The 27718-nt window shown below is 39.5% G+C and overlaps 1 protein-coding gene across 6 annotated transcripts; it reads left to right on the top strand.

Moving 5' to 3' along the window:
• The first annotated feature begins 539 nt into the window (after positions 1-539).
• HDHD2 (haloacid dehalogenase-like hydrolase domain containing 2) lies at positions 540-27404 on the top strand. 6 transcript variants are annotated; one of them, XM_012725952.1, is made up of 7 exons: positions 540-579; positions 5566-5676; positions 7925-8133; positions 11486-11570; positions 21070-21286; positions 23204-23267; positions 26039-27404. In XM_012725952.1, exons 2-7 carry the CDS (start codon positions 5576-5578, stop codon positions 26140-26142), a joined length of 780 nt encoding a protein of 259 aa, XP_012581406.1. In that variant the 5' UTR covers positions 540-579; positions 5566-5575; the 3' UTR covers positions 26143-27404. The 6 variants fall into 6 exon arrangements, with proteins under 6 accessions (XP_012581406.1, XP_012581403.1, XP_012581404.1 ...); XM_012725949.1 differs by having other exon boundaries at positions 544-640; XM_012725950.1 differs by having other exon boundaries at positions 544-697.
• Positions 27405-27718: the final 314 nt, after the last annotated feature.

Here is a 27718-nt window from a genome sequence, read left to right as displayed (position 1 = left end):
CCTATGTCAAGATATGCCCCAAGGGAAGATAAGCAGTGACTTATTTCTATGACAACTTAAGATTTTGGAATAGTGAATGCCAATCGTGGGGTCACTGCCAGAGGTAGTGGGTAACAGAAACAGCAGTAAGTGCAAGGTACTAAATTCAAGTAGCAAACCAGGAAACGACTTCAGAGGTTGGATGTTTCAAAGATTATAGCAAGAGGATTTGTAATTTACCCCTGGAGAATGAGCAAGAAAGAGGTGCAATGAGAGGGGGCGGACGCAAAGAAAGTGAACAATGGTGCTATGGAATAGGACATAGTCACGGAGAAAGGAAGCTTTCGTTTTTCCTCTTGCATCTAGTCCAGCCGGGTGCGCCTTTGAAAGAGCGAACTCAAGAATAACTTTACTTTCTCCTCTATCCTAGTGAAAGCGCAGGACTAGACCCAGTAATACTCAATCAGTAGCGAACCCCGCGAGGATGCGGCAGAAATCGACGGAAAGGGGGCGGAACTTCCGGTGCTGCCCGACTCAGCTTCCGGCGCATCGGGGAAACGCCCCTCTTGCTCTGGGCCCGCTGCAAGGACGTAGAGGAAGGTGCGGCTGTGTAGACTTTCCTGTGAGCGGGGCCTTAGCTGAGGACGGCGTACGCAGCGGGGTGAGGAGCCGCCCTGGGACAGCCGGTCGCCTGCCCACTTGAAGGCTGCACTTCTTTGTGAGCGGGTTCGGGGACCAGCAGGTTGCTTGCCTTGGGCACCCCTACCAACCCGCACGCTTGCCCTGGCGAAACTGCCCCGCCCCTCGGGCGCGGCGCTGCCACGCATGCGCAGAGCGGCGCGCGGCGTTTCCGACGGGCTCAGGTTAGCGGAGCCGTTCGCGGACGCGTTGCGGCTCTGAGGTGTTGGTCATTCCACGGAACTTGGGCTGTATTCGAACCTGATCTCCCTTCCAGACAGTCTGGCCTTTGCCAGGCTGTGGAACTTGGGCTGAGCCCCCGCAGCCCATCCTGGGGGTCGCGGGATTTGCTCTTGAGTTAGTGCTGAAGGATTCTCGGACACCCCCAGTTACTGAAAACGGGTTTCGAGAGCTTAGGTAATGCAGAAGTCTTTATTACGCGTTAAATGGCACATGCAAAGCTCAGCACAGCCGCTTTCCTCACAGATCTCGAGTTGGGACCGGTGATGAGTATAATAATAAGGGGAGCTCGCGGGGGCTTCGTGGCCCAGCCCTGGCTGAAAGTAAGTTCGAGTCTGGAGGAGTCAGAAGTGAGACTTCAGGAAGGCTGGCACAATGCAGGGAGCAAGAGTGGTTTCAGGTAGAATTGAGCGCCGAGGGAGGTAAAGTATAGGACTTCACGCCCTACTTTGGACGACTGCCGCCCACGGAACTTGGCTGCAGGAATGGAAAGATGAGTTGAAGTGGTAAACCACGGCCCGGTGCACTAATGCCCATTGTGGAGATTCATCCTGAGGGTGCTGGGAAGCCTTGGCAAAGTTTTAAGTGAGGAGTAACTGAATAATGAAAGCATTTATTGAATATATACGGTGGCTCCGGACTTTTCCACTAGAAGATTATTAGTACAAAAAGATCATTTGTACACCCCCAGGGAGGTCTAATAAACATTCTGAGCAGCCCCGAGCTCCCAGGAGAACCCTTTAATTGAAATTTCTTCATCGTAAATATTTATGCAGTGTTGAGTAATATGCTACGATATAGCCTTCCTTTTGATGTAATTGTTTTTTTTAATATTTATTTGTGCATACAGAACTGGGGTACAGGCCAGAGGCTCAGGGGCGGTGAGAGGCTTCACCAGAGACAGAGTGGGGAACAGAACAGGCAGATCGATGAAGCACACTGCTGAGGGGAGCAGCGGGCGGGTCAGGAGAGGTCTGCCGCGCCATGTGGGTCACCTCCGGGGCAGGCGGGGATCGAACTCATGCGGAAGTGGCTTTAGCTTCTCAGTGCAGTGCTTTAACCCACTGTGCCACCAGGGAGGGCCCTTGATGTAAAATTTTATATCATCAAGTTGTACTAATATTGCATCACTTTGTATCCCTATCGTGTAACTTCCCTCATTTACACACACACAACACAACCCAGCCGTTCTGCCCACAGAACACCTTCAGAGTTGACATTTTTTTTAATTGGCTGCTAGCTGTCTCCCAGGCTTGGAGAGAAGCAATTTTAGGTTCCTCAATCTAAAAAAGAGAATGTTTGTCTTCAATTTTTGTAGCCTTCTTTTGTAATGTGTGCTTTAAGTGTAAAAATCCTTTAACTTCTACACATCCAAATTATATTCTTAGGTAGATAATTGGTAGTGATATTGTTGAAATCCCCTATTTCAAGGTCACAATAATGATCAGATATATAACAACATGTGAGGATTGGTACAATAGAGGATTTTGCAATTGAATCATAATTAACCAGAATCCTTAGAATCAATTTTGTGCCTCTTTTTTCTCCCAGCAGACGCAGTATAAAAGACAAATGGAACCAGAGCATTATTTAAAATATCAAACGGTTTAGGGATGGAGGTTGTTAATACTGAGTGTGTGATAATGTTCTGGACTAATTTAGTTTTTTAATAACTATATTAAATGTATGAGAAATACCTAAATTTTAACAAGACTGATTTTTGTGGAAAAAAAAAAGTCTTCTACAAGAGTATGAAGACCGTATATGTAAATTTTTAGTGTTTATAAAGTAAACACACATATACTTACCATCTAAGTTCAGAAGACCTCAGAGACCCTAGTGCTCATCTGGTTTCAACTGCTCTGATTCTTGTGCGGGCCCTCCCTGGCTGCTTTCTGCAGTTTTATCACCTCTGTGTGCATCCCTGTTTCTGAACCTGTGCTATGCAGCCATACTGTATGTAATCTTGTCTCCCTTGCTTCTTTCACTTTTAGATTTCTGAGAGTTGTTTGGGCTGATGTGTGTAACTGTAGTTCATTCAGTTCCACTACCTTCTGTGTTGTGTATGAATATGTCTGCTGTTAATGAACATTTGGATTCTTTCCCATTTCTGACTTACAAACAGTGCTGCTATGGACATTTTTGTTTCTGGTGGTACTGCATGAGAGAAATCTCTTAACGATGCTATACTGGAATGGAATTGCTGGGTCACAGTGTATGGTGATTCCAGACTAGCTTCCAAAATGATTGTACTGGTTTATTCTCTCACTAGTAGTAGTTGGAAGTTTACTGAAAGCCTGTGATATTTTTAGTTTTGAAATATTTCCCATTTTGTTGGTTGTGTTGGTCTCATTTTGTATATTTGTATTTCCAATGTTGAGATTCGATGCCATTTTCTATGGGTTCTATGCCATTTTCTTTGGGTTGTAGGTGTTTTTCTTAATATATATAATTTTATTTCCTGAATTCTAGCCCTTCCTCCATGTGCATTATGAATTTGTCTTTATTCTGTATAGTTTTATTCTCTTTCCAAAATTTTTACATATACTTGAATTTGTCTTCCCTTTATAGTTTGTAATTTTTATATCTTCACTAAACTGAAATACTATTTCTGCAGTATTTCAAATTTCTATACATAATAGGGGCTTCTCTTGTTCTGTTTATTAATTTGTCTCCATGCGCTAGTACTATAGTATCTTCAAATTATAAGACCTTATTAAACAAGTCTATAAATTAGGCAAAATAAGTCCCCCTCTTTCTTTTTCTTTTTCAATCTCAGCTAAAGTATCTTGCTTATCCTTTGCCATTTGCACAGGTGTATAGCTTAGAATCAACATGGAAATGAGTGATTGTTTCAAATGAATTACTAAATAATCATTTAGTAATTGCTACTCCTACCTTATTAGCTATTTTAAATTCGTGACTTTTTGATACAATGGTGTCATCTATAAATAATGATAGTTTTGTTTTCCATTCCAGTCTTTATACCTTGCTTTTCTTGCCTTACTATACTAGCTGGGGTATCATTTGCAGTATTAAGTAGAAGTGGTGTGTGAGATAAAACAACCCAAAGTCTCAGGTTTTAAGTTGGGAGGATCTGTCTCTTCAGGGGAACCCTGAGTTTTGTCTTTTGTTACCTGGAGGGGCCAACTCAAGGTCACCTAGCATAACAGATGCTCTTGGGGCCAAACAGGCTACAGTCTTCTGCTTAACTTCCCAGAGTCTTGCTTTTACCCAGATCTCTATTGGTACTAGTCTGTATAGTATTAGGGTGATGGGTTCTTAATCCTGCATTTGTCAAAATTTGTGGAATTATAGCGCGAAGAATGGACCTCAGTGTGTTCAAACAAAGAAAGAGATGAGCCAGGATTTGGGAGATCCTGGAATGGAAGGCAGACTGTGTGACGAATGAATCTAATGGTATTGGGAATGTCTGACATAACCACACAACCACATGACGGCTATGGAAAATGGGGAAAGGCTAGCCTAAGTAGCTTTGGAAAAATGATGCTTTGATTCAAAACATCTAAGGATAGATATCCTCTAAGAAGATGGGCAAAATGAGCTGCACATGAACACTGTACTCTACTGAGTAATGTGTTTCTTGTGAAAATAAGAATTAACAGCCCTGAAAGTACCTTCTTATGTGCCAGATATGAACAAGTAAGTAGATGGCATGAGCCAGGTTTCTGACTTATCTAAAAGGAAAGTTAAAAATAAAGAAAGCTGGGCCCTCCCTGGTGGCGCAGGGAGTTAAAGCATTGCACTAAGAAGCTTAAACCACTTCCACATGAGTTCGATCCCCGTGTGCCCGGGAGGAGATCCACATGGTGCGGCAGATCTCTCCTGACCCGCCTTCTGCTCCCCTCAGCAGTATACTTCATCAATCTGTCTGTTCTGCTCTCCACTCTGTCTCTGGTGAAGCCTCTCACTACTCCTGCACCTCTGGCCTGTATCCCAGTTCTGTGTGCATAAATAAATAAATCTTTAAAAAAAAAAAGCGCTACATGAACACTATAGTTATTGTATTTGAATTGGGGCTATCACCATGTGTGATTATAGTTACATAGAATCACACACAGATGGATAGATGCAGACGTAATGATGGATTTGTGTGTATACACACATTAGGACACACCCTTGCATTGCCTAGTTCTTTCTGCTGATAGGACCTAGAAACAGGGACATCCCAGTAGGGGCAAATACTTCCAGTATCCGGGTCTTGGTTTCTGAGTACTATTCTCTATAAAAGGAAGCAAGACTCCTCTGAGAAATGGCTGATTCTAGGGCTGGGGAAGGGAAAGTACAGATGAGCCAGGAGCATCTTTGTAGTTGTTCAAAAGAGAAGACAAGGAAATGCTCACAAAACAAAAGGATGGAGGCACTGAAGCCAGCCTGAAAGATCTCTCAGTTAAGAAATCTGAAAATAAATAGTACTCTTTTTAGTAACTTCTCTTTTTCCTCCTGCAATTTTAATTTTAAAACTGACTAAGCATTGTAAAAGTTTATAAATCAAATTTGGATTTTTTAAAAAAACTTTTCTAGTCAAAGCAGCATAACATTAAATAGTGTCTTTCTGGCAGTGAATGATATTTTCAAAGACTTACCAGTTTTTAATTATCCATTGTTTCCTAAACTGTATTTTTAATTTCATTTGCTCTCTCCTAGGGAATGAAGGATGGCAGCACGCCGTGCATTAAAAGCTGTTTTGGTAGATCTCAATGGCACACTTCACATTGAAGATGCAGCTGTGCCAGGCGCACAGGAAGCTCTTAAAAGGCAAGCTATCCTCCAGGTTCAGCTGACAAATATGTTTATAAGTGCCATTTTACCAAGGCAGATCATTAGCTAAATGGATGACCTTAAGATGGCACTTCACCAGCTTACCATATATAAATATATATATATATATATATATACAGGAACTGCCTTGGGTTTAGCTGGAAGATGTATGTGTTGTAATATCCTCCAAACATTGTTCTCCAAGCCTTTATTAGGTTTGGCCTTTTGATCTAGTCTTGTGTGTGTGTGTGTGTGTGTGTGTGTGTGTTTCTAAGTCAGTATTGTAAACTTGGGAATGAAAACTCAAGATTCTAAAGTGTAGAATAAATAGTGCTGGAAAAAATTACAAATAAATACTGAAATCAGGAAATGTTACATACACAAAGGCATAGTCCTGCCAGCTTCCCCTTCATTTAAGATCTAGCATGGAGTGTGCAGCTGCTCAAATATAATATGGTTATATGGTTATTTCAGTATTGGTTATTTATATAGGATAATAGTTATCAAAGAATCACTTTCTTTTGAGAGATAAACCACCAAATTTATGTGTTCTTCAAAAAGGTTACCATAGGCTATGATGAGGTAATCATAAATATAATATAAATCATACAAATTTACTTAATATTCTGGTTGAGTACTTAAAAAAATCTCTTTTCTACTTTATCTGCTTGCTTGTTTTAAGTAGTGGTTAGTGATTTTGTGCCTTGTATCCTTTTGGAGTAGGCATAAAAAAAGATAAGGTATTATAAATTTTACATTATCACTGAATTAAAATTGATTTTATTTAAATTTTTAAAGATTTATTTTTATCTATGCATGCATACAAGAACTGGGGTACAGCCAGAGTCTAAGGGGTGAGAGGACTCACCAGAGACAGACTGGGGAGCAGAACAGGCAGATCTATCGAAATACACTGCTGAGGGGAGCCAGTGGGTCAAGACAGGAGAGGTCTGCTGCGCCATGTGGGTCAGCTCCCTGACTGGGGATAGAACTCGTGCCCCAGTGGCTGGTGATAGCTTGATAGTGCTAAGACTTTAGCCCTTGTGCCATCAGGGAGGCCCCAAGAACTGTTTTTAGATGTTAGATGAAAACACTGTAGGACCAAGAAAGTAATTTTTCACTTTTGAAGAGGTATATTGTCATAATTCTTTCCATAAGATCTGATTGCTAGTTTAGATTTTAGAAGCAACCTTGGAATCAAAATGGCACTATAGATAAATAGTTCTGGAAGAACACATTTCCATTTGAAAAAATGTAATGTTTCTTTGAGTTGTCCAGATAGTTTCTGTTTACAAACTTAGTAACACATAAAGGCTTGGTCAGTGTCCAGTTGGCTGAGAAAAAGGAAAAACAGTTTCCCAAGTTAGCCTCTGATTCTTAATATAGGAACCCAGACCCTGAACCAGAACATAGATGAGAGTTCTTGGTTCAGCTCTGCTTCTACACAACTGTGTAAAGCTAAAGAGCCACTTAGCTGCTTTAGCCTGTTTAAGAACAGACAATTGCATTAATAGTTAATCTCTATGATTATTTTCACCTCTACATATTCTTTGTGTGTGTGTGTATGTGTGTACACATACATATATATACACACACATACATATATATACACACACACATACATACATGTGTGTGTGTGATTACTAAATTTTGAGAGTTTTTTTCCCACTTCTTACTAAAACACTGCAGTAAAATACAGTTAAAGTAGAAAGAGCCCTCAAAAAGGTAGATAAAGCTTTTACAATGTGACTTTTTTTTTTTTAAGATTTATTTATTTATGCTTACAGAACTAGAGTATAGGCAAGAGGTGTGGTGGGTGAGAGGATTCACCAGAGACAGAGTGGGGAGCAGAACAGGCAGATAGGTGAAGTACACTGCTGAGGGGAGCAGCAAGCGGGTCAAAAGAGGTCAGCCACGCCATGTGGGTCAGCCTCCTGGCCACGGGCTGAACTTTTGCTGCAGTGGCTTTGGAGATTTTCATAATGAGATGCTTTAACCAATTGTGCCACCAGGGAGAGCCCCTACAATGTGACTTTTTAACCTTTGGAGATGAAGCAGCTCACAGAGTATGGGCTAAGTTGTAGGCAGTTCTGGGTAAATTATAAAAAACTTATTGGCAGTAAAAACATTTATTCAGTGACTGAGCCTTCATTTTCTAACCTTTTGCAAGAGCTGCCAGTCTAGGAGGTTTTATGGGGCTGAATCGTAAAAGCTACCTATTAACATCTGAATTTTACTTTTTCAGATTACGTGGTGCTTCTTTAATGGTTAGGTTTGTTACCAATACAACCAAAGAGAGCAAGCAGGATCTGTTGGAAAGGTTGAAAAAGTTGGAGTTTGATATCTCTGAAGATGAAATATTCACTTCTTTGACCGCAGCCAGAAACTTAGTAGAGCAGAAACAAGTCCGGCCCATGCTGCTAGTTGATGATCGGGCACTGCCTGACTTCAAAGGTAGAGGACATTTGGAAGCTTTTGAAATTTGTTCTGCTTGCCATTATTAAAACTGATTGCTTTGAAGTATATACTCAGAATATTTTCTCCTGTTTGTAATGAACTAGTCAGCAGACAGTTTGAATCTAAACTGGTGTTTCTCAGATTTTTTTTTGACTGCACCTAACAATAACTGAAATACATTCCATGGTAACCCTGTACATGTCTATCTGTGTGGTATATGTTAAGCAGTATTTTCCTGTATGAGAAGTACCGTAGTGTCTATTTGATCTACTTTTTTGATTTTAATGCTATTTGGAACCATTCAAATTAAATTTCTTGATCTTCTGAAGAATCATGACCTGTAGTTTGAAAACAATAGGTCCAGTCTATAGTAGTTCTCCCCTGCCTTCATCTTTGGTTTTGCTTTCCCACAGTCAACCACAGTCTGAAAATACTATGTACAATAAAATGTGTTGAGAGAGACCATATTCACAAAGCTTTCATTATATCACATAGCTATAGTTTTACTTTAGTGTTAATTATTGTTAATTTCTTACTATGCTTAATTTTCTACTTTATCATAGGTATGTATATACAGGGAAAAAATGTTGTGTATGCATAGGGTTTAGTACAGTCCACCATTTCAGGCATCCACTGAGGGTCTTGAAACTTCCCCTACAGATAATTGGGGACTGTTGGTTTTGAGAATTATAATTAATCTAAGAGTCAGCATGTTAATTTGATGAAATGATAAAAGGTTTCCTTTTTCAAAATGCAGTTCTATTCTGTATCATGTGGAGTTTTTGAATGACTTTGAATTATTTTCAATCAAGAGAAAATAAAGCTGTTTTCTCTTTGGAAAAATTAAGAGACTCTGGAAAATTATCCTAGTTTTATGAAGCTTTGCCATGTTGCTTCTTTTTGTAGATGATACTCAGAGTGAAATAATACAATGTAGAAAAATGGGCAATACAACATTATAAACCAAATATGATCTTAAAAAATGATAAGAAATTCCACATAGCTATATATCTGTATCCATGAGCAGAATCTTAAATTTTACACTGTAAGGAAATATACCAATAAGAATAATCATTTGTAAGGAATAAGCTAATTTTGACTGAATTAAACAGAAAATAAATTTATTAAAAGGATATGACTGCTGATGGGAATATAAAATGGCACAAGTTCTCTAGAGGGGAATTTGGCAATTGCTTGCAAAATTGCATATGAAGCAGTATTGCCATTGGCAGGAATTCCATTTCCATGTATGGTTACAAAAAAATACAGTGACATATAAACAAAGTTGTTTATCACAACCTTATTTGTAATAACAAAAGGTTGGAAGTATCCTGAATATATATTTGAATTACTAATTAAACTATTATGTCCACAAATTGGAATGCTTTGTAGATGGAAAATAAGCAGTGATAAAGAAGTTTATCTCCTGATAAGATGTGATCTACTTAAGCTATATTAAGAGGAAAAAATAAGGTATCGAAAACCTTACCCATTTTGCATGTAAGAAAATGGGCAGGAAGTAGATAATATACATCTATTTCCTTTATTTGTAAAAAGAAGCTAAAGAAAGATGAAAAACTAATAAATGATTATCTAAAAGATGGGAGAGTAGAGGAAAGTTCAGAAAGGGTATTTCTCTAAATGTGCTTTGTTAAGTTTTGACTTTGGAAACATACATGTTTTAAATGTTTAAAAGACAATGAAAATAAACAGTTCTTAGAAAACAAACTGAAAACATTAACTACATCAAATTGGTGACATAATCACTCAGAGAAAAGAATTACAGTATTTTGTTTGTTCATTCATGGTGGAATAAAGCTAAGTACAAATGGATGCCAAAAAAAAGCATAAACTGCTTTCGGTAATGTTAGTGTTATTAGTAACATTAATACTGTTATTTTTGTATTGTAGATATATAATAGGATAAAACAAAGTAGTATATGCTAGGATTGTTAGGATCAGAATTTAAAATGTTAATGAAAAGAGAGATAAGTATAAAAATCCAGTTAACTCAAAGCCATGTGTATTAATTTCATATTGAAAATCTCTTCATGAACTGTCTTGTTCCCTTAAAAAGCATGTATTATCTAAAGTTTTCTGTTGAAAAGGCCAGTTAATGACAAGGCAAGCTGATGCAGTTCATATAGCCTCATACTTCCATATACGCACTTGCTTCTCTCACCTTCCACAAGGGCTCCAATGCCAGTGCCCTGTCAATGTCCCTCCTTGTCCCCTCCTCGCCCCCTCCCCCACTGTCCACTCCAGTGACCACAGTGGTATTCAAAACCTGGGCAGCCAGAAATACTCCAAATGCATTCTATAACTACTGTGTTTATGTTTCTGAGTTAGCTGAAATTCTACAGAACAACATTTTTAATCAGATTTTTTTCTTTTGATTTTATTTGATGAAGGTTAAGATTGTATTAGCAGTGATCTGGTTGGGGTATATAAGCAGAGACCCTGATTGAAAGTATTCTTTGTCAATTTTCATGAAAATATCCAACATAGATGGATCTTTGAAAAGAATGGAAATATCTTTGCTAATAATTAAATACTTGCTAGTGGTCAATGGAGAAAATAAAAGGAACTTGAAAAACTCCAACTTTTACTATAGCCAACCATTTTATTTTCTTTCTTTAACAAATTTTATTACTCAATATTGATGGCTGCTGGTGAGGAGTAAATTGGAAGTCTTGATCTGTTTTTCGTGTTCTCAAGTTTTGGTGGAATTGGTAATGAAAATGCTAAGAGACAAATGGGAATTGATAGATAATCCACAGGACTTGTGGGCAGAATTAGTAACTGTGGTGGTAGGTGTATTTGGTTGGTTGTCAGTTACAAAGGTCATTAAAGTCTGCTTCAATTGTGACATTTGTGGAATAAAAAGTAGACTAGGCATTATGTAGAAAACTATAGGGTCTCCAGTGCATTCCATATTTGTCATATGTTAACTGTGTCAATTAAAGCATCTAATTTCCCTTGTCTCTTAGGTTTCTGTTCCCTCATCAGTTACTATTGATCTGATAACTCATGGCTATTCTTGTTGATTGTAATCAGTAAAGCTTTTTGAACCTAGAAATTGCTTCTTGTTTGAGAACATCAGGTTACAAGTTTCAATTCAAATCCTCTAGTTACTGACTAGCTATAAGACTCTGAGAAAGAAGTGTGCTAAAATACTTGAAGATCTTTTCCTTGGGTTATCTTACACTACTTCCACTGGGCAGGGTAATCTCTTAAATCTCAGATCATGGTTACAGCAAACATTTGTGCTTGCTTGACTAAAACTACATTATGAAATACGGCATTCTTTTTAATTGCATTTTAATAATTGTATGGTTATCATTCCCAGGGCTGCAAACAAATGATCCTAATGCTGTGATCATAGGATTGGCACCAGAACATTTTCATTATCAAATTCTGAATCAGGCATTCCGGTAAGTACTTATTTTCATCATCTGATCATATAGCCTCCTTACCTTCTTGAATCATTCTCATAAAGGTTATAAAAATCCAGATGTCCTCTAAGACTCACTGTTTTTCTCCCTTCTTGAACCAATCACTGATCAGGTCATGTTTGGGCTACCTGCATCTGTTTTTTTTTTTCACTCTGGTTCCCCAGATTGTATGTGAGGACCGACATCTTCAAGATCAGCATCAAATAATATTTATGACTGTAATGCTTTTTTTTCCCTAAATGAGCAATTTGTTAAAATATTATCATCGTTGGGTTTTTTCTGATTTATTGAATTCATATTCTGGAGGGAAATTCATAATAAAACAGCTACTCTAAAAGCTCAGAGTTTTCTCTCTTATTGTTATGACTGGTTCTCCACTGACCATGCTAACCTCTGAGAAAAAGTTTGCCTCCATACTAGGCTAATGCATCCAAAAAAGGGCATGTGAGTCTTTCTCTAATGGGAATCCAAAGCATAGGGAAAAGCTGACACATTTGACCATGATTTCAAAAGAAATCATTCAGTAAGTGAATCTAATGATGGGACCCTGGGTAGTGACAATAGGGATGAAGAAAACCAGGTTCAGTCAGCTCCCCCATGACCTGATGGATGTTCGGGTTTAGGAGCTGAGAAGAACAGTAAGCTAAGAGGTCATCCACATTTCTAGCTTGACCTTATGTGACATAAACACTTTCTGTTTGGGGTCAGGATGTTGGAATTGTTTCACCTGTGGGATAGTTAAGTAGAAATGTCCTTATGGCTGCTGGTAGTATATTTGGAGAAACATAAAATAAAATGTTATTAATATTCGGTTGTGTATATATTTAACTTTTATATACATATATATATATATATTTTTTTTTTGCTGCAACTCTGAAAAGTAAGATTGCATGTGAATTCTTGTACTTCCTAAGATAAATTGGATCACAATTTACCTACAGATCTGGTCTGGATTGTTTGTGAATTTTTTCTTTGGATTTTTCATCTTCTGTAGATTTTTTATTTTTTATCTTGGCCTTTTTACTTCTTGTCAAACCATTAAACAATGTAATTTGCCTTTGAATTTGTGGCAAGTAGTTCAAAATATGGCATAGATACACTAAAGTAGGCTTAAGGTTTTTTAATAACTTGATAAATGTTTGGCGTTTAACTAATAAGCATGCTATGAAAACATTGTTTTCTTACCAGTACAAAATTTTCAAGCTTCAGTTTGCCTTGTTCTAGATGCAGGATTCTTTTCTCGATGTGTGTGTTCTAGAATCAGAATGTTCATAGGAAACTTTAAATTTCACTATAGGATTCACATAACTTGGTGTTAATACAATCCATGTGGCCAGAAACATCACCTACCCTCTCCTACCTCCACCCACATTTATGCGCATTGATTTTGGATCCTTGGTAAATGGAGTGGCCACTCAGTCACCGTGACAGTCAAGTCTTTGCTTAATAGGAACACAATCATTGCTCAGTATCTGTTTGCTTAGTTATTCTCTGGGTACCCGCTGCAGTGCAAGATTGTATGAAGAATACTTTGGGGTGTAAGGTATTAACATTTATTTTGCTACTTCAGTTATCCTACTTTAGGGAAGGGAGAGAGTAGGGGACAGGTCATCTCACCTGTTCCTTGTATAGTTTACAACTATACTAAAAATGGTTTTCATTTGAAGTAGAGAACCTCCTGTTATGTCTTATTTCAAATTGACCCCTCCTACCTTTTATTTATCCTCACTAGCCACAAGAATTCAAGGAAAAGGTATTGATTGATTTTAGCTGGTAATTTGGGGAGGACATTTTTAATAGGAAGTTGGGAGGTCTCTCTCTTAGATTAATACCAGACTTAGGGTAATAAAAATGTATGTTGACATAATACTGACTTTGTAATTGCTCGGATGCTGTCTAATTAGTACACTTCCCTAACCATATTGATTTTTTAAACACTACATTTTAAAGCATTACAGTGCATTTATAGGTCAACTCTAATTTCACAAATGCACTTAACAGCTGGGTGGATAGTTAACAGGAGGATTTTAGGTCTTGCCCTTTTTTGCATATTGATGTCTCCTCAGAGACTATGCCTTCCAACCAATGGCTACAGCTGTTTTTAAGTGGAAAATATAGACATCTCAAATGAACCACTGATTAGTTAAATTACTATTCAGGTTGATAATGAGAATAAACATTGGATTTTAAATCCTGTTACGTAGCTGTCTTGCATACCAGCTTCTGGGGCATATCGTCCTCCGGCAGATTCATCAACCTTCCACATTACACTGCCTCTTATTTAGTGTGTTTTGAATGGATATGCCCACAAAGTGCATCATACAGTCTGTCTACAGATGTGTCTCAAATGGCTAAATGAAACTGAGAACACTGAATTTTGAAGAATTGATTGGGGAGAAGAATATGAACTAATTACAAGGAATAGACATGATTTGTTTGGATTATGAATTTTTTCAAGTACTGAGAGCCATTGGTGACATTCTTCCTATTACCTACTACTAGGGGATATAAAGAACAATATAATAAACACCCATGTACCAGTCAACCACTTTAAGAAATAGATTATCAAGACATCTAATATTCATCAGTTTTATCACCCAAGACCTAAAAGTAATCAGGATAGGAATTTTGTTTATCATTCTCCTACACTTTTATTCTTATAGCACATATGTGGTTAATCCTACAGAGTATATTATCTTTCATGTTTTATATATATGTTCTTTATGTATTTATTAGTTTGCATTTTTCCTCAGTAATGTATGATTCACCAATGTGAATGTCCATAGCTCTGGTTTAATTGTTTTCAAAGCATTAGTACTAGCTTTTAGCAAGGTCTTTTTTTCATCTTCTGACCTAGTTAGAAAGCCAAAGCTTGAGCTTTTTAGTAATAGACCAATTATAATTCAATTTGATGATCTGTGTTAGGAGAAAGTCTACCTTGGCAAGTATATCACTTAATAATCTAACTTAAATTTTAGTACTAACAAAACTAATAATAACTAAACACAAATTATATATTAGTAAAAATATCTAAACACAGATTTCAAAAGTAATCTTCTTTGTGAAAAATTTTTAATGTTTAAAAGAAACAGAAAAGAACCTATGCAGTTCTTTCACCTCACTAGTTGATTTATTTCTATGCACATAGATATTTAGACAAAAAATAGGCTGTACATATAATATATGTACTGTGTGGTGACTTGTTTTAGAAAACCCAGCAATAGAGCCCTCCCTGGTGGTGCAGCCAGTTAAGCCGCAGCACTATGAAGTTATCTCAGCCACTGCAACAACAGTTTGATCTCTGGCCAGGGAGGTGACCCACATGGTGCAGCAGACCTCCCTTTCCCGCCTGCTGCTCCCCTCAGCAGTGTGTTTCAGTACATCTGCCTGTTCTGCACATCTGCCTGTTCTGCTCCCCATTCTGTCTCTGGTGAATCCTCTCACCTCTTGCACTTCCGGTCTGCACCCCAGTTCTGTATATATGAATAAATCTTAAAAAAAAAAAAACCCAACAATATATTCATGTTTTTCCATACTGTTAAGTATTCTTCTAAAATATGTTATTTTGATTTTATGTGTAATAAATATGTAGTCCTATTTCCTGTTGGTTATTTCCAGGTTTCTAAAGGTAGTCTTAAGAAACTTCTGACTACATACTTGTTAAGTAGTGTTTATGTTTGTTCTTTGAGTTTTTTTTTCTCTCAGAAATATAGTTCCTGGATCAAAGGAATTTGGGGGGGGGGGACTGCACAGAGTTGCTTAACTTAGGAAAAGTTCAAGGTTTTTTTTTTCCTTCTAATTTAGAGGCATCAGTTCTGCAGCCTTTAGAGGGGCTATATGTCATTATGAAGTGTGATTATACTTGCAAACAAGTGACATCACAACTTTCACATTTAAGCACAGAGGTTGAAGGCTGCTTACCAGTAATGGTTTTAAGTTTTGCTAGTGACTTCTTTCCTGTAATTGTTACAGAGAAAAAGAATCTTCCAAAAGGATCTTAGCGATGTCCAGAAATGAGTAGTTTTGTTCTCTAAGAACAAATTGTTACTACAGTAAATGGTTTCTGTTGAATGTTGGATAGCTTTTTTACCCCATCTCCTAAAAAAGAATCCAAAACAAATTTACTCCAATATAGTCAAGTCCTTAGAAAGGTATGAAGAGAAAAGGGCATTGGTGTGGAAAGGGGGAAATGAACAAGAACAGCTTTAGATGTCACAGCACTAGTGCAGTGACTCTTGGCTCTCTTCTCAGTGTTAGAGCCCTGGGCCTGAGGGATTCAGAACAGTTTGGCAGCAGCCCTTAGATAAGAAACTTTCCTATGGGATTTCTCCATTTGAAGGAGCTACCTTCTATCCAGTCTTTTAAATTAAAGTCTAGACTAACAAAATAAAACACTCTTGAGAGTAAAAATATTAAAGACTGGAGAACTTGAGTTGTTTAAATCATTCTATTAGTATCTGGAGAACTTTACATGCCAATTTGAGAATCATAGAACATGAAATTGAGTTGAATGTCAAAATTTCAGGTGATTATTCAAAGCCACTAAATACATTGTAATTTTTTTAAAAGAAGATTTATTTTTATTTATGTATGCATATAAGAACTGGGGTCTAGGCTAGAGCTGCGGGAAGTGAGAGAATTCACCAGTGAATAGAGTGGGGAGCAGAACAGGCAGATCTACTGAAATACACTGCTGAGGGGAGCAGTGGGTGAGAGGGAAGAGGTCTGCTGTTCCAGAGAGGTTGGCTCACTTGTCTGGTCCAGGGATCTAACTCAGGCCACAGTGACTAGGTGATTGCCTAATAATGCTGTGACTTAACCCCTGCGACATCAGGGAAGCCTGGGTGAATGATTTATTTTTTTTTGAGCTGGTATATAACTTGCACAGAATGGTAAATATACACATTGTCAGTATGCAGCTCAATGAAATTTTACTGTGTAACCCTGACTCTGATCAAGTTATAGAATATTTCCAACACTGTCAAATGTTCCCTGTCCCAGAATGCCACCCATTCCTCAAGGTAACCACTACTCTAATTTCTTTCCTTATTGCCAGGTTTTGACCTTTATCTGAATGAAATCATACAATTGTAGATTTTTGTTGGTTTGAGGTTTATTCAAGTTGTTGCATGTTAAAATAGTACTTTGCTTTTGTTTTTGTTTCTTCATGTATTTTTTGTTGTGTAGTAGTCTGTGGTGTATATATTCCACAATTTATTTATTCCATGGTTACTGACAGTTGGGTTGTTTCCACTTTTGAATGTTTTGAATAAAGTTGCAATGAACATTCTTCTACATGTCTCTGGAGGTATACTTGCAGACATTTCTGTGGGATCTGTATCTCAAAGTGAAGCATATAAGCACTTGTTTCACTTTAGTAACTATTACTAAACCATTTTCCAAAGTACACATTCCCTCTCCACACTCACACCCATCTCTTGCCAGATTCGTGTGATTACAGCCTTTCTTTTTGGGGTATATAGTGGTATCTTACCAAGTTTCAGTAGTATTTCTCTGAAAAGTAATGTTGAAACTTCTCGTGTACTAATTGGCCATTGGATAACTTCTTTTACGCTGTGCACATGGAAATCTTTTACCTTTTTGAATTGTATTGTGTTTTTCTTACTGATTTGTCAGAGCTTGTTTATGTTATATACACAAATCTGTATCAACAAGTCCAGTAGATACCTTGTCCTGTCTGGGGTTTGCATTTTCACTCTCTTGATAGGATGAAAACATGATGTTCTTAATTTTAATGTAGTTCGCTTTGTCATCATTTCTGTGCCCACCCCTGGTCTTGAAGAGACTCTTTTGTGTTTTCATAAAACAAAGGGCTTTATTGCTTTCCCCCAGCAATTAGGTCTAGGATCTATTTTGAATCAATTTTTATGAATTATGTGAGGTAAAAGTTTGGGTATTTTTCCCCCATAAAGATAATCTAGTTTCAGCAATGTGTTTGCATTTATCCCTCATAGAATTGCAGTGGTGCTTTTGATTTTAATCAAGTGACTATATGTGTGTGTATGTGTGTATGTATATATGTTTCTAAATTCTTTACCTGTACTTGTGCCATTCCATTTTTTTTTTTTTAAGAAAAAGATTTATGTATTCAGAACTGGGGTACAGGCTAGAGGTGCAGGGATGGTGACAGAATTCATCAGAGACAGAGTGGTGAGCAGAGCAGGCATATTGACGAAGTACGCTGCTGAGGGGAGCAGCGGCGAGACAGGAGTGGTCTGCTGCGCCATGTGTGGGTCACCTCCCTGGCCAGGGATTGAACTCGTGCTGTGCTTTAACCTGTTGTGCCACCAGGGAGGGCCCTTATTCCATAGTTTTGAAGACTGTAACTATGTAATTAGGCTTGATGTCTGGTAATCTAGACCTTAAACTTTGGTCTTCTCCAGATTGCTATTCTGGATCTTTTGTCTTGCCTATAAATTTTGTAATCAACTTGTCAATTTCCTCCCCCACCCCCCCCAAAAAAAACCCCTGGGAATTTGATTGGTATTATATTAAATCTATGAATTTGGATAGAATTTACATCTTAACAATAATGTACCCTGTAATTTATGAAAATGAGATGTATCTCCATTTATTTAGGTTTTTACATTTTCTCAACAGTTTTAGAGCTTTCAAAGTATGGGCCTTAATTCATGTGGCTTGATGCTGTTGTAATTGTTATTTTGTTAAATTTCATTTTAAGTGCTTTTTGCTAATGCATATATATTGAGATTTTTTTCTAATGCTAACCTCTGTCAATGACCTTATATTTCACTTGCTAACTTTAAGAACTGATTGTAGAGTTTTTTGGATTGAATTTTCTGTATAGATAATTTGTGTGTTGGGTAAAGGGCAAGAGCAGAAGGAGTAAGACCTCTTGGGAGACTATTGCAGAAGCTCAGGAGACTAAGACAGTTTTGAGATTTTTTTCATTTTTGTTTGGAGTGGGAAATTACTAGATTTGTTAATGATTAGGGAATGGGGGAAAGTGAGAAGTCAAGGATGGTTACTAGGTTTCTGGACTGAGCAACTGGATGAACTTTATTGAGCAGGAAAGGAGTGTGTGTGTATGGGGGGGTGCGGGAGTTTAGTGTTGGACATACAGGAAATGCCTGACAGTTTTTTAAGCTTCAGTGTAATTTCATTTGCACATGCTCAGCCATCAGTGAAAATGGTGAAAAGCTTATCACTTTCCTCAGAAAGCTAACTTAGAAGAAAAACAGTGTAGTGGATTGTTCCTCAGAAGTTGTGGGTTCTAGCTCTCACTGGTGACCTTCTGGATTTTGGCCAATATCTCTTCATCTCTAAAGTGGGGCATGCTGGGCTTGATGGTCCTTAAGGTGTTTTTTAGTAATACTTTGTGGCTCTGAATTTAAATCTCCTGGGCTTTTCTCTTAACTGCTGTGCCTAAGATTTTTATATTGTTGTCCTGCCACCTCACACTTTCCTTTACTCACAAGGGATTTAGATGCCAGAGGTTGTTGCATTGTGTGTTCTTTGTCCCTTTTTCTCCTTGCTTCTTGCACCGCACTGGGTTCACAGTTAGATGCAGATGGAAAATCTTAAGTATTCCTGCTGGCATACTAACAAAAAAAAAAAAGGGAAAAAAAGATCACTGTTTTGTTTCCCTAATAAGTCTAAAAACACTCCAAGCCTTAGGTGTTTCTTGTTTCTTAAATGTTTCATTGTAAAAGATCTTTTCATCTGTATACTAGAATATGTTTACTTTTCAGTCCATCCTGAATATGCATTGGCTTTTCAAAGACTTCATAAAAGTCCCGCTGGGCAGAGAAGCAGCAACCACTTCCCTGAGAGATACCTCTCTTTTCCAGCTTAGTGTAGCCCCAGTTCCCATTTAGAGAGATATAGAAGAACCCACAGTTTTGGCACTTCCAGGGAAGGCACTAAAGTACTGCCTGGGAATTAAGTACACACATCAATCAAGCTGATAAGTCTTATCCACAGTTAATATATAATAAAATATTAACAAAGCCAAATCAAATGAGTTTTTAGTTTGGCTATATAAGTGGAAAGCAATTTTGAGGTCTGTTGCATAAAGAATTCCAGTTCCGTGGTAAAGTAGCAAATAAATGGGATTGGGGGCAGGGTGACAAGAGGGGAGATAGATAAATCACCCCTTATTATTTCATTGCTATCAGCTGTGGTTCTTTAAGGCCAATGTAGTGCCTTTATCAGGTTTCCTAACAGTTGAATTTCAAGACCCACTTTAAGAAATAAATTGGTATGAAGTTAGTGAATAAACTCAAAGGCTCTCTCCTGTACTGTGAGCGATTTGTAGTAACTAACAATAAGGCCCTGTAAGAGGCCAGTGTTGGTTTTTACTTAATAAAATATTTAATCATAAATGTCTGAATTCCGAATCTCCCACAGGAAGGCATTTCCATGCCCACTGACAAGAATAATTTAGCAGTTTCATAGTTGAGCGCTTAATTACTCATAATTGTGAAGGGTAAGATGTGATGAATTCTTCCTCGATGGACATACTAAATATTTTAACTAAGTAAATGACTTAAAGTAAATTAAGCTAGTGAGATCATTTATTACGTTGGTTAAAAGCAGCTTGAGGAATGTACCAAGTTCCGTGTACCATTAGATGAAATGTGCGTGTGACTTTCCCTGCTGTGTGACTAGGGCTGCATTGCTGGGATGGATGGCAGCTTTTTGTGAATGCAGCTGGGAGGTAAGCACTAAGAAATTGGGATTTTGTAGATTTGCCTGAGTCACTAATGAAGATCCTTAGCTCAGTGTAGAGCTCAGCTAGTAGAAACATGCTCAATGGCTGTTTGTTGTGAGTTTTTGTGCTGTATCAGAACAAAGGAAGGGACTTGACGGTAAAGACTCCCTTGAACCTTGCTGGTGTCTTCTTAAGGACAAGTGACCTAAGTTGCCTAGTAACATAGGAAGCAGTCAGAAGGTAGAAGAGAGATACAGATAGGAGCAAAAAGTATTTGTAAAGCACTCTGTTTAATTTCTGAAGTAGGAGGAAACTTACATTTTGAATTAGAGGAAACAGGAAATCAGGTACTTTAGGAGTTAGCTGATTATGTCACTGCAGCAACAATTGGTTCATATTGTAAATGGCTCAAGAGCCTCCTGCTTACCATCAGGGAAGGTTGAAACAACTTATCTCATTAAGTTAAGCTTCTTCCCTTGAGTGTCTTATTTAGCTTTACTTCTCTTAATTCTTGTTCCCTGGTGATTTGGGTAAAATGTCTGAAAGCACTAAAGGTAAAAGGTTGAAACAATCCCAAATTTAATAATCTATCACCTTTCTTTAGTGTAGCTGAGTGTAATTCCCCAAAGTTCTTAGCAAATTCATTAGAAGACAGCAAGTCATTAAAAGTTAATAAGAAACTATTTGTTTCTGTGAGTGTGAATAGAACCACTTTGCCTGACATTCTTTTCTACTCATAAAAGCCTTGCTTTTAGCCAATTTCCATCTTCTCCATCTCTCTAGGTTACTCCTGGACGGGGCGCCTCTGATAGCAATCCACAAAGCCAGGTATTACAAGAGAAAAGATGGCTTAGCCCTGGGGCCTGGACCCTTTGTGGCTGCTTTAGAGTATGCCACTGACACCAAAGCCACAGTAGTGGGGAAGCCGGAAAAAACCTTCTTTTTAGAAGCGTTGCGAGGCACTGGCTACGAGCCGGAGGAGGCCATCATGATAGGAGACGTAAGTACGAGAGCCCAGACACCCTGCACCACCCGTCATACTGGGAGGAGCCAACTTAAAGCGCTGCTTCATGACATGTCAGGGTCACTAAGTGGCTCCCTCTCAGACAGGCTTTCCTACAGGTGCTAGTCACCCCTACACATCTTCCATTCTTCCAAAGAAGTGCAACTTGTATTACGTCTAGCATTCTTCATAGTGTGATGAGATATACGTAATTCTAAAAACCATTAAATGCAAGTCAATTAAATACTTTATGTCTTTTTGAAGAAAACCTGTACATAAGTATATAGATTTTGGGGGGAATATTACTAATGCAGGGAACAACCTATACTGGAAGAATTCTACCATTATTGATTCTTTCTTAGCATATGCTTTATAGAAGAACTTCCCCTTGTGCTGCAAATAGCTAAACACATCGATTGATATGTGAGTGGCAAGACTGAACCCAGGTGGTTGGAGACCTGAGCCGATCACTTCTGGCCCTGAGCATCTTGTCAGTTCACCCCAGTTTCCTGGGCAAATATTTTTCTCTGTGCTGTGATGGGAAAAGAGCTGAGATGCATACTGCCATGTGGAAAACAGCTAGCCAAGGTTATATTTCCAAGTTTAAATTATATTTCAAATTTAAATAACTCCATCTCAGTAAGCATTAGGCTGGAAGGGGGTTATTGAGATTGCCAAACCTCCTCATTTTATACACTGAAAACTGCAGCTTACAGAGGTAATCTCCATGCCTAAATCCCCACAGCTAATTAGTGACACAGCCAGAAGCCAAGACTCTCCAAAACAAACTACCGATCCATGACTTTCTTAACTTGCAGTGGTGCGGAAGTGTCATGGTCCTCCTCCCTAATTCATCTTCCTTTTCTATATCCATTCACCTAACACTCAGCCGATCATCCTTGAACTGTTTTGAGAAATCATCTCTTCGGGCACAACTTTTTCTTTCAGCAAGCCTTTTGCTGACTCTCCTAGGCGAATGTGTCCTTCAAGAAGTAATTATCTTTGCCTGGAGACTTTAGAATTCGTTATCTCAGGAAATACTGGTATTGGAAGGACGGGAGGCAGGAAGGGCCTGAGGTACCTGCACTCATCTCCTAGGAGGGAATCCAGGCAGTTGCCCGAGAGGGGTAGCTTCACTTTCCCTTCATTGTCCACTCTACCCCAGCTCCCTGCTTCCTGCTTCTCATCTCCCCTGCTTCAACAGGACAAGTTTAGATGCAAAAGAAAAGGTTTTAAGTAGACCTTGAAGGAAGATTTTGACATTCTGTGGCTCATTTCCAAGATTGTTGTTGAATAATAGTAACAGTTTTTAGGGAGACAACTTTTCTTTGGGCATAGTCTGAATCAATCCTGCTTAGGGTTGATTTTCTTGCTGTTTCTTCTAATCCTTGCAGTTTTGTTACCTTGCATTTATCTTCACAGTCAACCAAGTTTATTCATCCCTCACTTGAGAGAAAATCCCTTTTCAGGTGGATCTGTTACTCCTAAGTGTGACTTGAATGTAAGACAGTTACAGTCTTTTTAGATCTTTGAATGGGTCGATCAGATGGGCAGCAGAAAGCCTGTCCTCAGAATCATTGTCTGTAGTTGGATCATTCACCTTAAAAGTTACCAATAGGATAGAATAATTTTTTCATGATCTCTTTTAAGACATCACAATGAAGAACAGTCACTGTGCTCTTTGTGTTTGGGTATTGGAGTTTTTACTCTCCTATACACCTTCTACCTCTGTTGATGTGTCCCTTTCCAAATAATATGCTGCCTTGAACTTAACTCTTGTTTACATTCTAAGAAGAAGAAAAAAGACCATGATTACAGGTGGCCATTTCTGCCTAACAGATCATATCAAATAGTAGGATTTTGTTGGCAAGCTAACCAAATACACTGGGCTGATTTCTTTCTTTATGCTCCTAGGACTGCAGGGATGATGTTGGTGGGGCTCAGGATATTGGCATGTTGGGCATCTTGGTAAAAACTGGTATGTATCTGCTAAATAAGCTTTCTCTCAAACAGGATGGTAGAACCACAGCTGCTTAAAGAACAGTCTTTGCAAAACAAAATGGCAAAGCCCAAAAATGAAATGTGTGTAAGCTCTCAGGGAACAGAGCCATCCTGGGAGGCCCATACTGTGCAAACGAGAAAGACTCGCGCTCAGAGGTATTGCAATGCTTAGGCAGAGGTAACTGTACACAGCTGATCACTTGTTATATGCTTTTCTAGATATACATATCACCACACTGGAATGGGCTGAGAGACCATTGATTTATGGTGCTCTCTAAAAATATCTTTCCTTTGTGTGCCAGTTGTAAGATGAGAAAGTTGGTCTCTTTAGGAACTGGCCAGCTAAGTAATCTAATACTTTATATTGCTATCAGTATTGGCATTTTAAAAAAACACACAAATCTGTTGTCTTATCTTTTCTCTGTTTTAGGATCTATTTCCTGTACCAAAACTAGGTATACTCTGTGTGGAAAAATATTTAAGGGAAAGCAAGGAACTAACTGGGAGAGGACTTAGTCAATCCAGTACAAGTCCAGTGAACTGGTTAAGTGGCCTGTGTCCTGCTCCCCGCTTTTTCTGTCTGTGCGAGGCTCTGGTCAAGGTTCTTACTTCTTTGGACCATTTAATAAGGCTGGGGTTAGACTGGACCTTTCTACTCTATGATTCTGTGCTGTTTTCCTTTGAGAAGTGATTAATAAAACCCTTTCAGGTAAGAACAGAACAGGCATGAGAGCTGTGTGTGGGGCTGAAAGCTGTTGCATTGAGAACTTAACAAGCCTTCCAGATACAATGAAAAGACACCCTCACACCCTGTCCCTGACAGCACTAGATAACACCTGCTGAGCTTGGAACTATAGTACAGGGGTAAGCATGTCAGTCAGGAGTCTTGTCCAGGAATTGTCTTTGGACTCATATTCATCCAGTGGCTGACAAGTGGTCCATTGATGGCTCTGTGAGCTCATTTGCTTGGTTTCATATAATGGTAGTGAAACATTTAATGGGTCACACTTTATTGATTACAGCAGCCTTCCTGCGTTCTCCTACCGTGCACCACTTTTTCTGCCCAGGACAGTACAGCCGTAGGCAGGACATGAGTCACTCATTGGACCACAGTGCTTCATTGACTCAGCCAGTGTTATTGAGCCCCTGCTGTATGCCAGACACAGTGCTGGGCACTGCGAACATACACACAACACAGTCTGTCAGGTGACACTCTGTAAAAGCCCAACTCGCAGGACCAGACAAACCAAAACCCCTGTCCCCATGGCTACGAAAATTGACTTTTTCCCTTCTTGCCCTTAAACTACTGGATCCCGAATAGGTTGTATAGCAATAGTCAGTCACTAACTGAACCTGTGACTCCCAAGTACAAACCTTGTATTTGTACTTAATGGGATTTAAGCTTGAGAAAAACGCTAGCAGTGAGTTTGCTGCGTGACCCTGTGCACCACCACCTTGAGCAGTCAGAAAGCAGACAGGAAGCCTCTTCACCCCCACAGGGCAAACATATGGGACAGGAGGGGTTTCCAGGCTTTGTGTTTGCTGAGCAAAGCCTCCCCAAGGGATAGCTGGAAAAAATGAGTGGAGTTGTGGAAATTGGAGGGTCTGGGGTTAGGTGGGGAATACTGAAAAATGAAGAATAAATAGAGAAGTCACAGAAAAGGAGAAAGAGCAAGTGCAGAGGCAGCATTGGTGGCCCAGGGCCACCAGCCTTCCCCAAAGCTGCGCTGAAGCAGTGTCTGCGCTTCCTTCCCTGCTCCCTTTCCACCCTTTCCTCTTCCTCCCTTCTTCCCTCTTCCTTTCCTCCTTTTCTTACAAGGTAGTTGTGGACTGCTTGCCACACTGGTCATTATGTCAGGCACTCAGAATGCATTGGGGAATGTGACAGTCAGGAAGGGGGAGTACTCTGAATGGGGGGGTGGAGTCAGACTTCAGCAGAGAGAAGGTAGTCAGCTGAGAGGCAGGGGAGAGGGGTGGCAGAGGTAAAAGTTCCCAGAAGAGCCAGGTGCAGACTGCAGCCTAGGGTGCAGCACCTGTCAGGATTAATGTTGCTGGGCCCATTGCAGAGGGCCTGCTAGGCAGGAATACGGCTGTTGACTTTGTTCTGGAGGGTGTTGGGACCCATTAAGGGTGTGATTGGGACCATGCCTCCTCTGACTGTGTTTGTCAAAACTCTGTGTTGGGGTGTTGTGTCTTGAGGGCCAAAACCCAGGGAGAGCTGAGCAGCGCCTGCCCCGCTGTCCCTGCTGTGCAGCCTGCCCTGCCCTGCCCAGCCCTGCGCATCCATCACTCTTCTCCCAGCCCCAGGTGCTCGCACTTGCCAGGTTCAGGGGTCCCTGCACGGCTGCAGCACATGCTGTTTCCAGTCACCCTTAGGAGCCCACAAGGCCGCTGCCCCGTGGTCTGGGCTTCCATTGAAAAGCATTGATTTAATCGCCATTCCCATCTTTAGGGCTGATGGGGGGAAATATTCCATCAACTGCGAGAAGGAAACCTTAGCTGTCAGGCGACCCAGTACCAGTGAGAGTCCCTTGTGAAAGAACGGGGGCCTGGGAAATGCTGAATGTGGTGTTTCTTTGAATTGCCTCATTGCATCCTGATGCCTCACTAAAAGATGCTTTGGGAGATGTGGAGCCCCGGTCCTGTAGTCATTGTGTGCTGGTGCTGGGATGGCCCAGGTGCTCCAGGGTGTGACTAATGTGGCGATCTGGCAGTAGCCTTTGTTCACTGGCTTCACTCTCATTTCAGGGAAATACCGAGCAGCAGATGAAGAAAAAATTAATCCACCTCCTTATTTAACTTGTGAGAGTTTCACTCATGCTGTGGAACACATTCTGCAACACCTACTGTGACCCGCTGCATGACTCGGAAGCAGCTTGAAACGCAGCTTCTCGTGGCCTGGAATGAATCCCCCACCACCTCAGCACCACGTGGACAGACAAACCACTCAGCTCTGATCACGGTTGAATCCGTTGCATTAATTAGGAAGAAGGGTATTGAATTGCAGCCACTAAGCTTTGCTAATCCCTTTTGTTTTATTTTTTTAAAAGAAGATGAGACCCAAAGAAAGGGAAAACTGAGATTTTTATGCCATTCCTTTTAAAATATTCATTAGGACAGGCAGGGCTGGGAGGCAGAGACTGCTGTGGGGAGTCATGTTCTCTGCTAGCTCCTCACTAATAAGGTGGGGGGACTCAGGTGAATGGTGTTTTTCAAATTATAAAGCAGTGCATTGAAAGGTACATTAGGCTGTAGTTTTAATACTGAGTTCAACTGTGAAATCCATCAGAAATGCCAAGTGGAATCCAAGACAGAAGCAGCAAAGTAAATTGTCCTGTAGCCCAAGTGATTGAGTGAATTTGCTTTAACTGGTGTTGAAACTAGATTATCTACTGTGTTATTCCCAGCACGAGTGACTTCTTTTTCTCTTCATTAGCTAGAGATGACTAATTTAAATTTAGAACCTGATTTTAATTTAAAATAATATTTCCATTAATAACCTATTCATTGTAGATACCTATTATACTGTGTAACAGTTGTTTTGGAAATTTTATGTAAAATTAAAACTATCAGTATTTTACAGATGTTTTAATTAGACATTGTTATTAACAGGAACAGTGCAGAAACTAAAATCAAGCCTTTAATGTCTTATAGACCATGCATTTTTGAAGTTAGTGTCCACTGGGGTCCTATTAACTGTACATTTGCAAGATTTCATTATTTTTGCCTCTGACACTTTGGGAAAAATCTTTTAGAAGCTATTGGGACAGATTCAAGCTTTTATGTACTTGGTTACTACAGCTGTAAAATGAAATCTCGTCTTGTAGCATGGATTATTCTTCTCGTGTAAACCCACCAAAATGAAGGGAACTAAGTAGGTAATGATTTTCCTAGTGCATTTGCATACTGTGATCATCCTAGGCCTTTGCAATTGTTTTACAGGGCTCTTGGGCATTGAATTATTAGCATGTAATTGTACATCATTGTAGTGTTCACCTTATTGAAGCGCACACTGATGTTAATGAGCTTCGGGTTTTGATGCTTGTTTAGAGATCAACTTGGTCTTGGATGGGAGGGAGCAAAACTAAATAAATGGCAGCTCCTTCTCCTCTTGGTCGTTTTGTGAGCACTGTGTTCTTGTTTTTGCCAGTGACCCCAACGTAGTGCTTACACGTCCTCCATTACAAAGGGTGGTTGTGACAAGACCGTCACCCAGACCCGAAGAGTGAATGGAGGTGCAGAGACGTTGACTGGTGGGCAGCCAGCACCTAACTAGCCTGTGATCTCGAGTGAGTCCCCGAGCCTCTCCTGCCTCCTTTATCTGTAAAGTGGAGGTCACAGTAGTGCCCCCACTGGGCTTGTTTGAGGGGTAAAATGCACGACCCACACCTTAAATACGTAGCATGGAATTGGGCAGATGATAACTAC

This window comes from Condylura cristata, unplaced genomic scaffold (assembly GCF_000260355.1).
Source record: "Condylura cristata isolate star-nosed mole 26May11 unplaced genomic scaffold, ConCri1.0 scaffold00016, whole genome shotgun sequence".
NCBI classification, from domain to species: Eukaryota; Metazoa; Chordata; class Mammalia; order Eulipotyphla; family Talpidae; genus Condylura; species Condylura cristata.
This window is presented reverse-complemented; position numbering and strand designations above follow the sequence as displayed.

Coding starts and splice junctions, on each gene's coding strand:
- HDHD2 (XM_012725952.1), top strand. CDS start 5,576: ATGGCAGCACGCCGTGCATTAAAAGCTGTTTTGGTAGATCTCAATGGC. Junction 21,287..23,203: donor AGGCCATCATGATAGGAGAC/GTAAGTACGAGA, acceptor TTATGCTCCTAG/GACTGCAGGGATGATGTTGG. Junction 23,268..26,038: donor GGGCATCTTGGTAAAAACTG/GTATGTATCTGC, acceptor CTCTCATTTCAG/GGAAATACCGAGCAGCAGAT.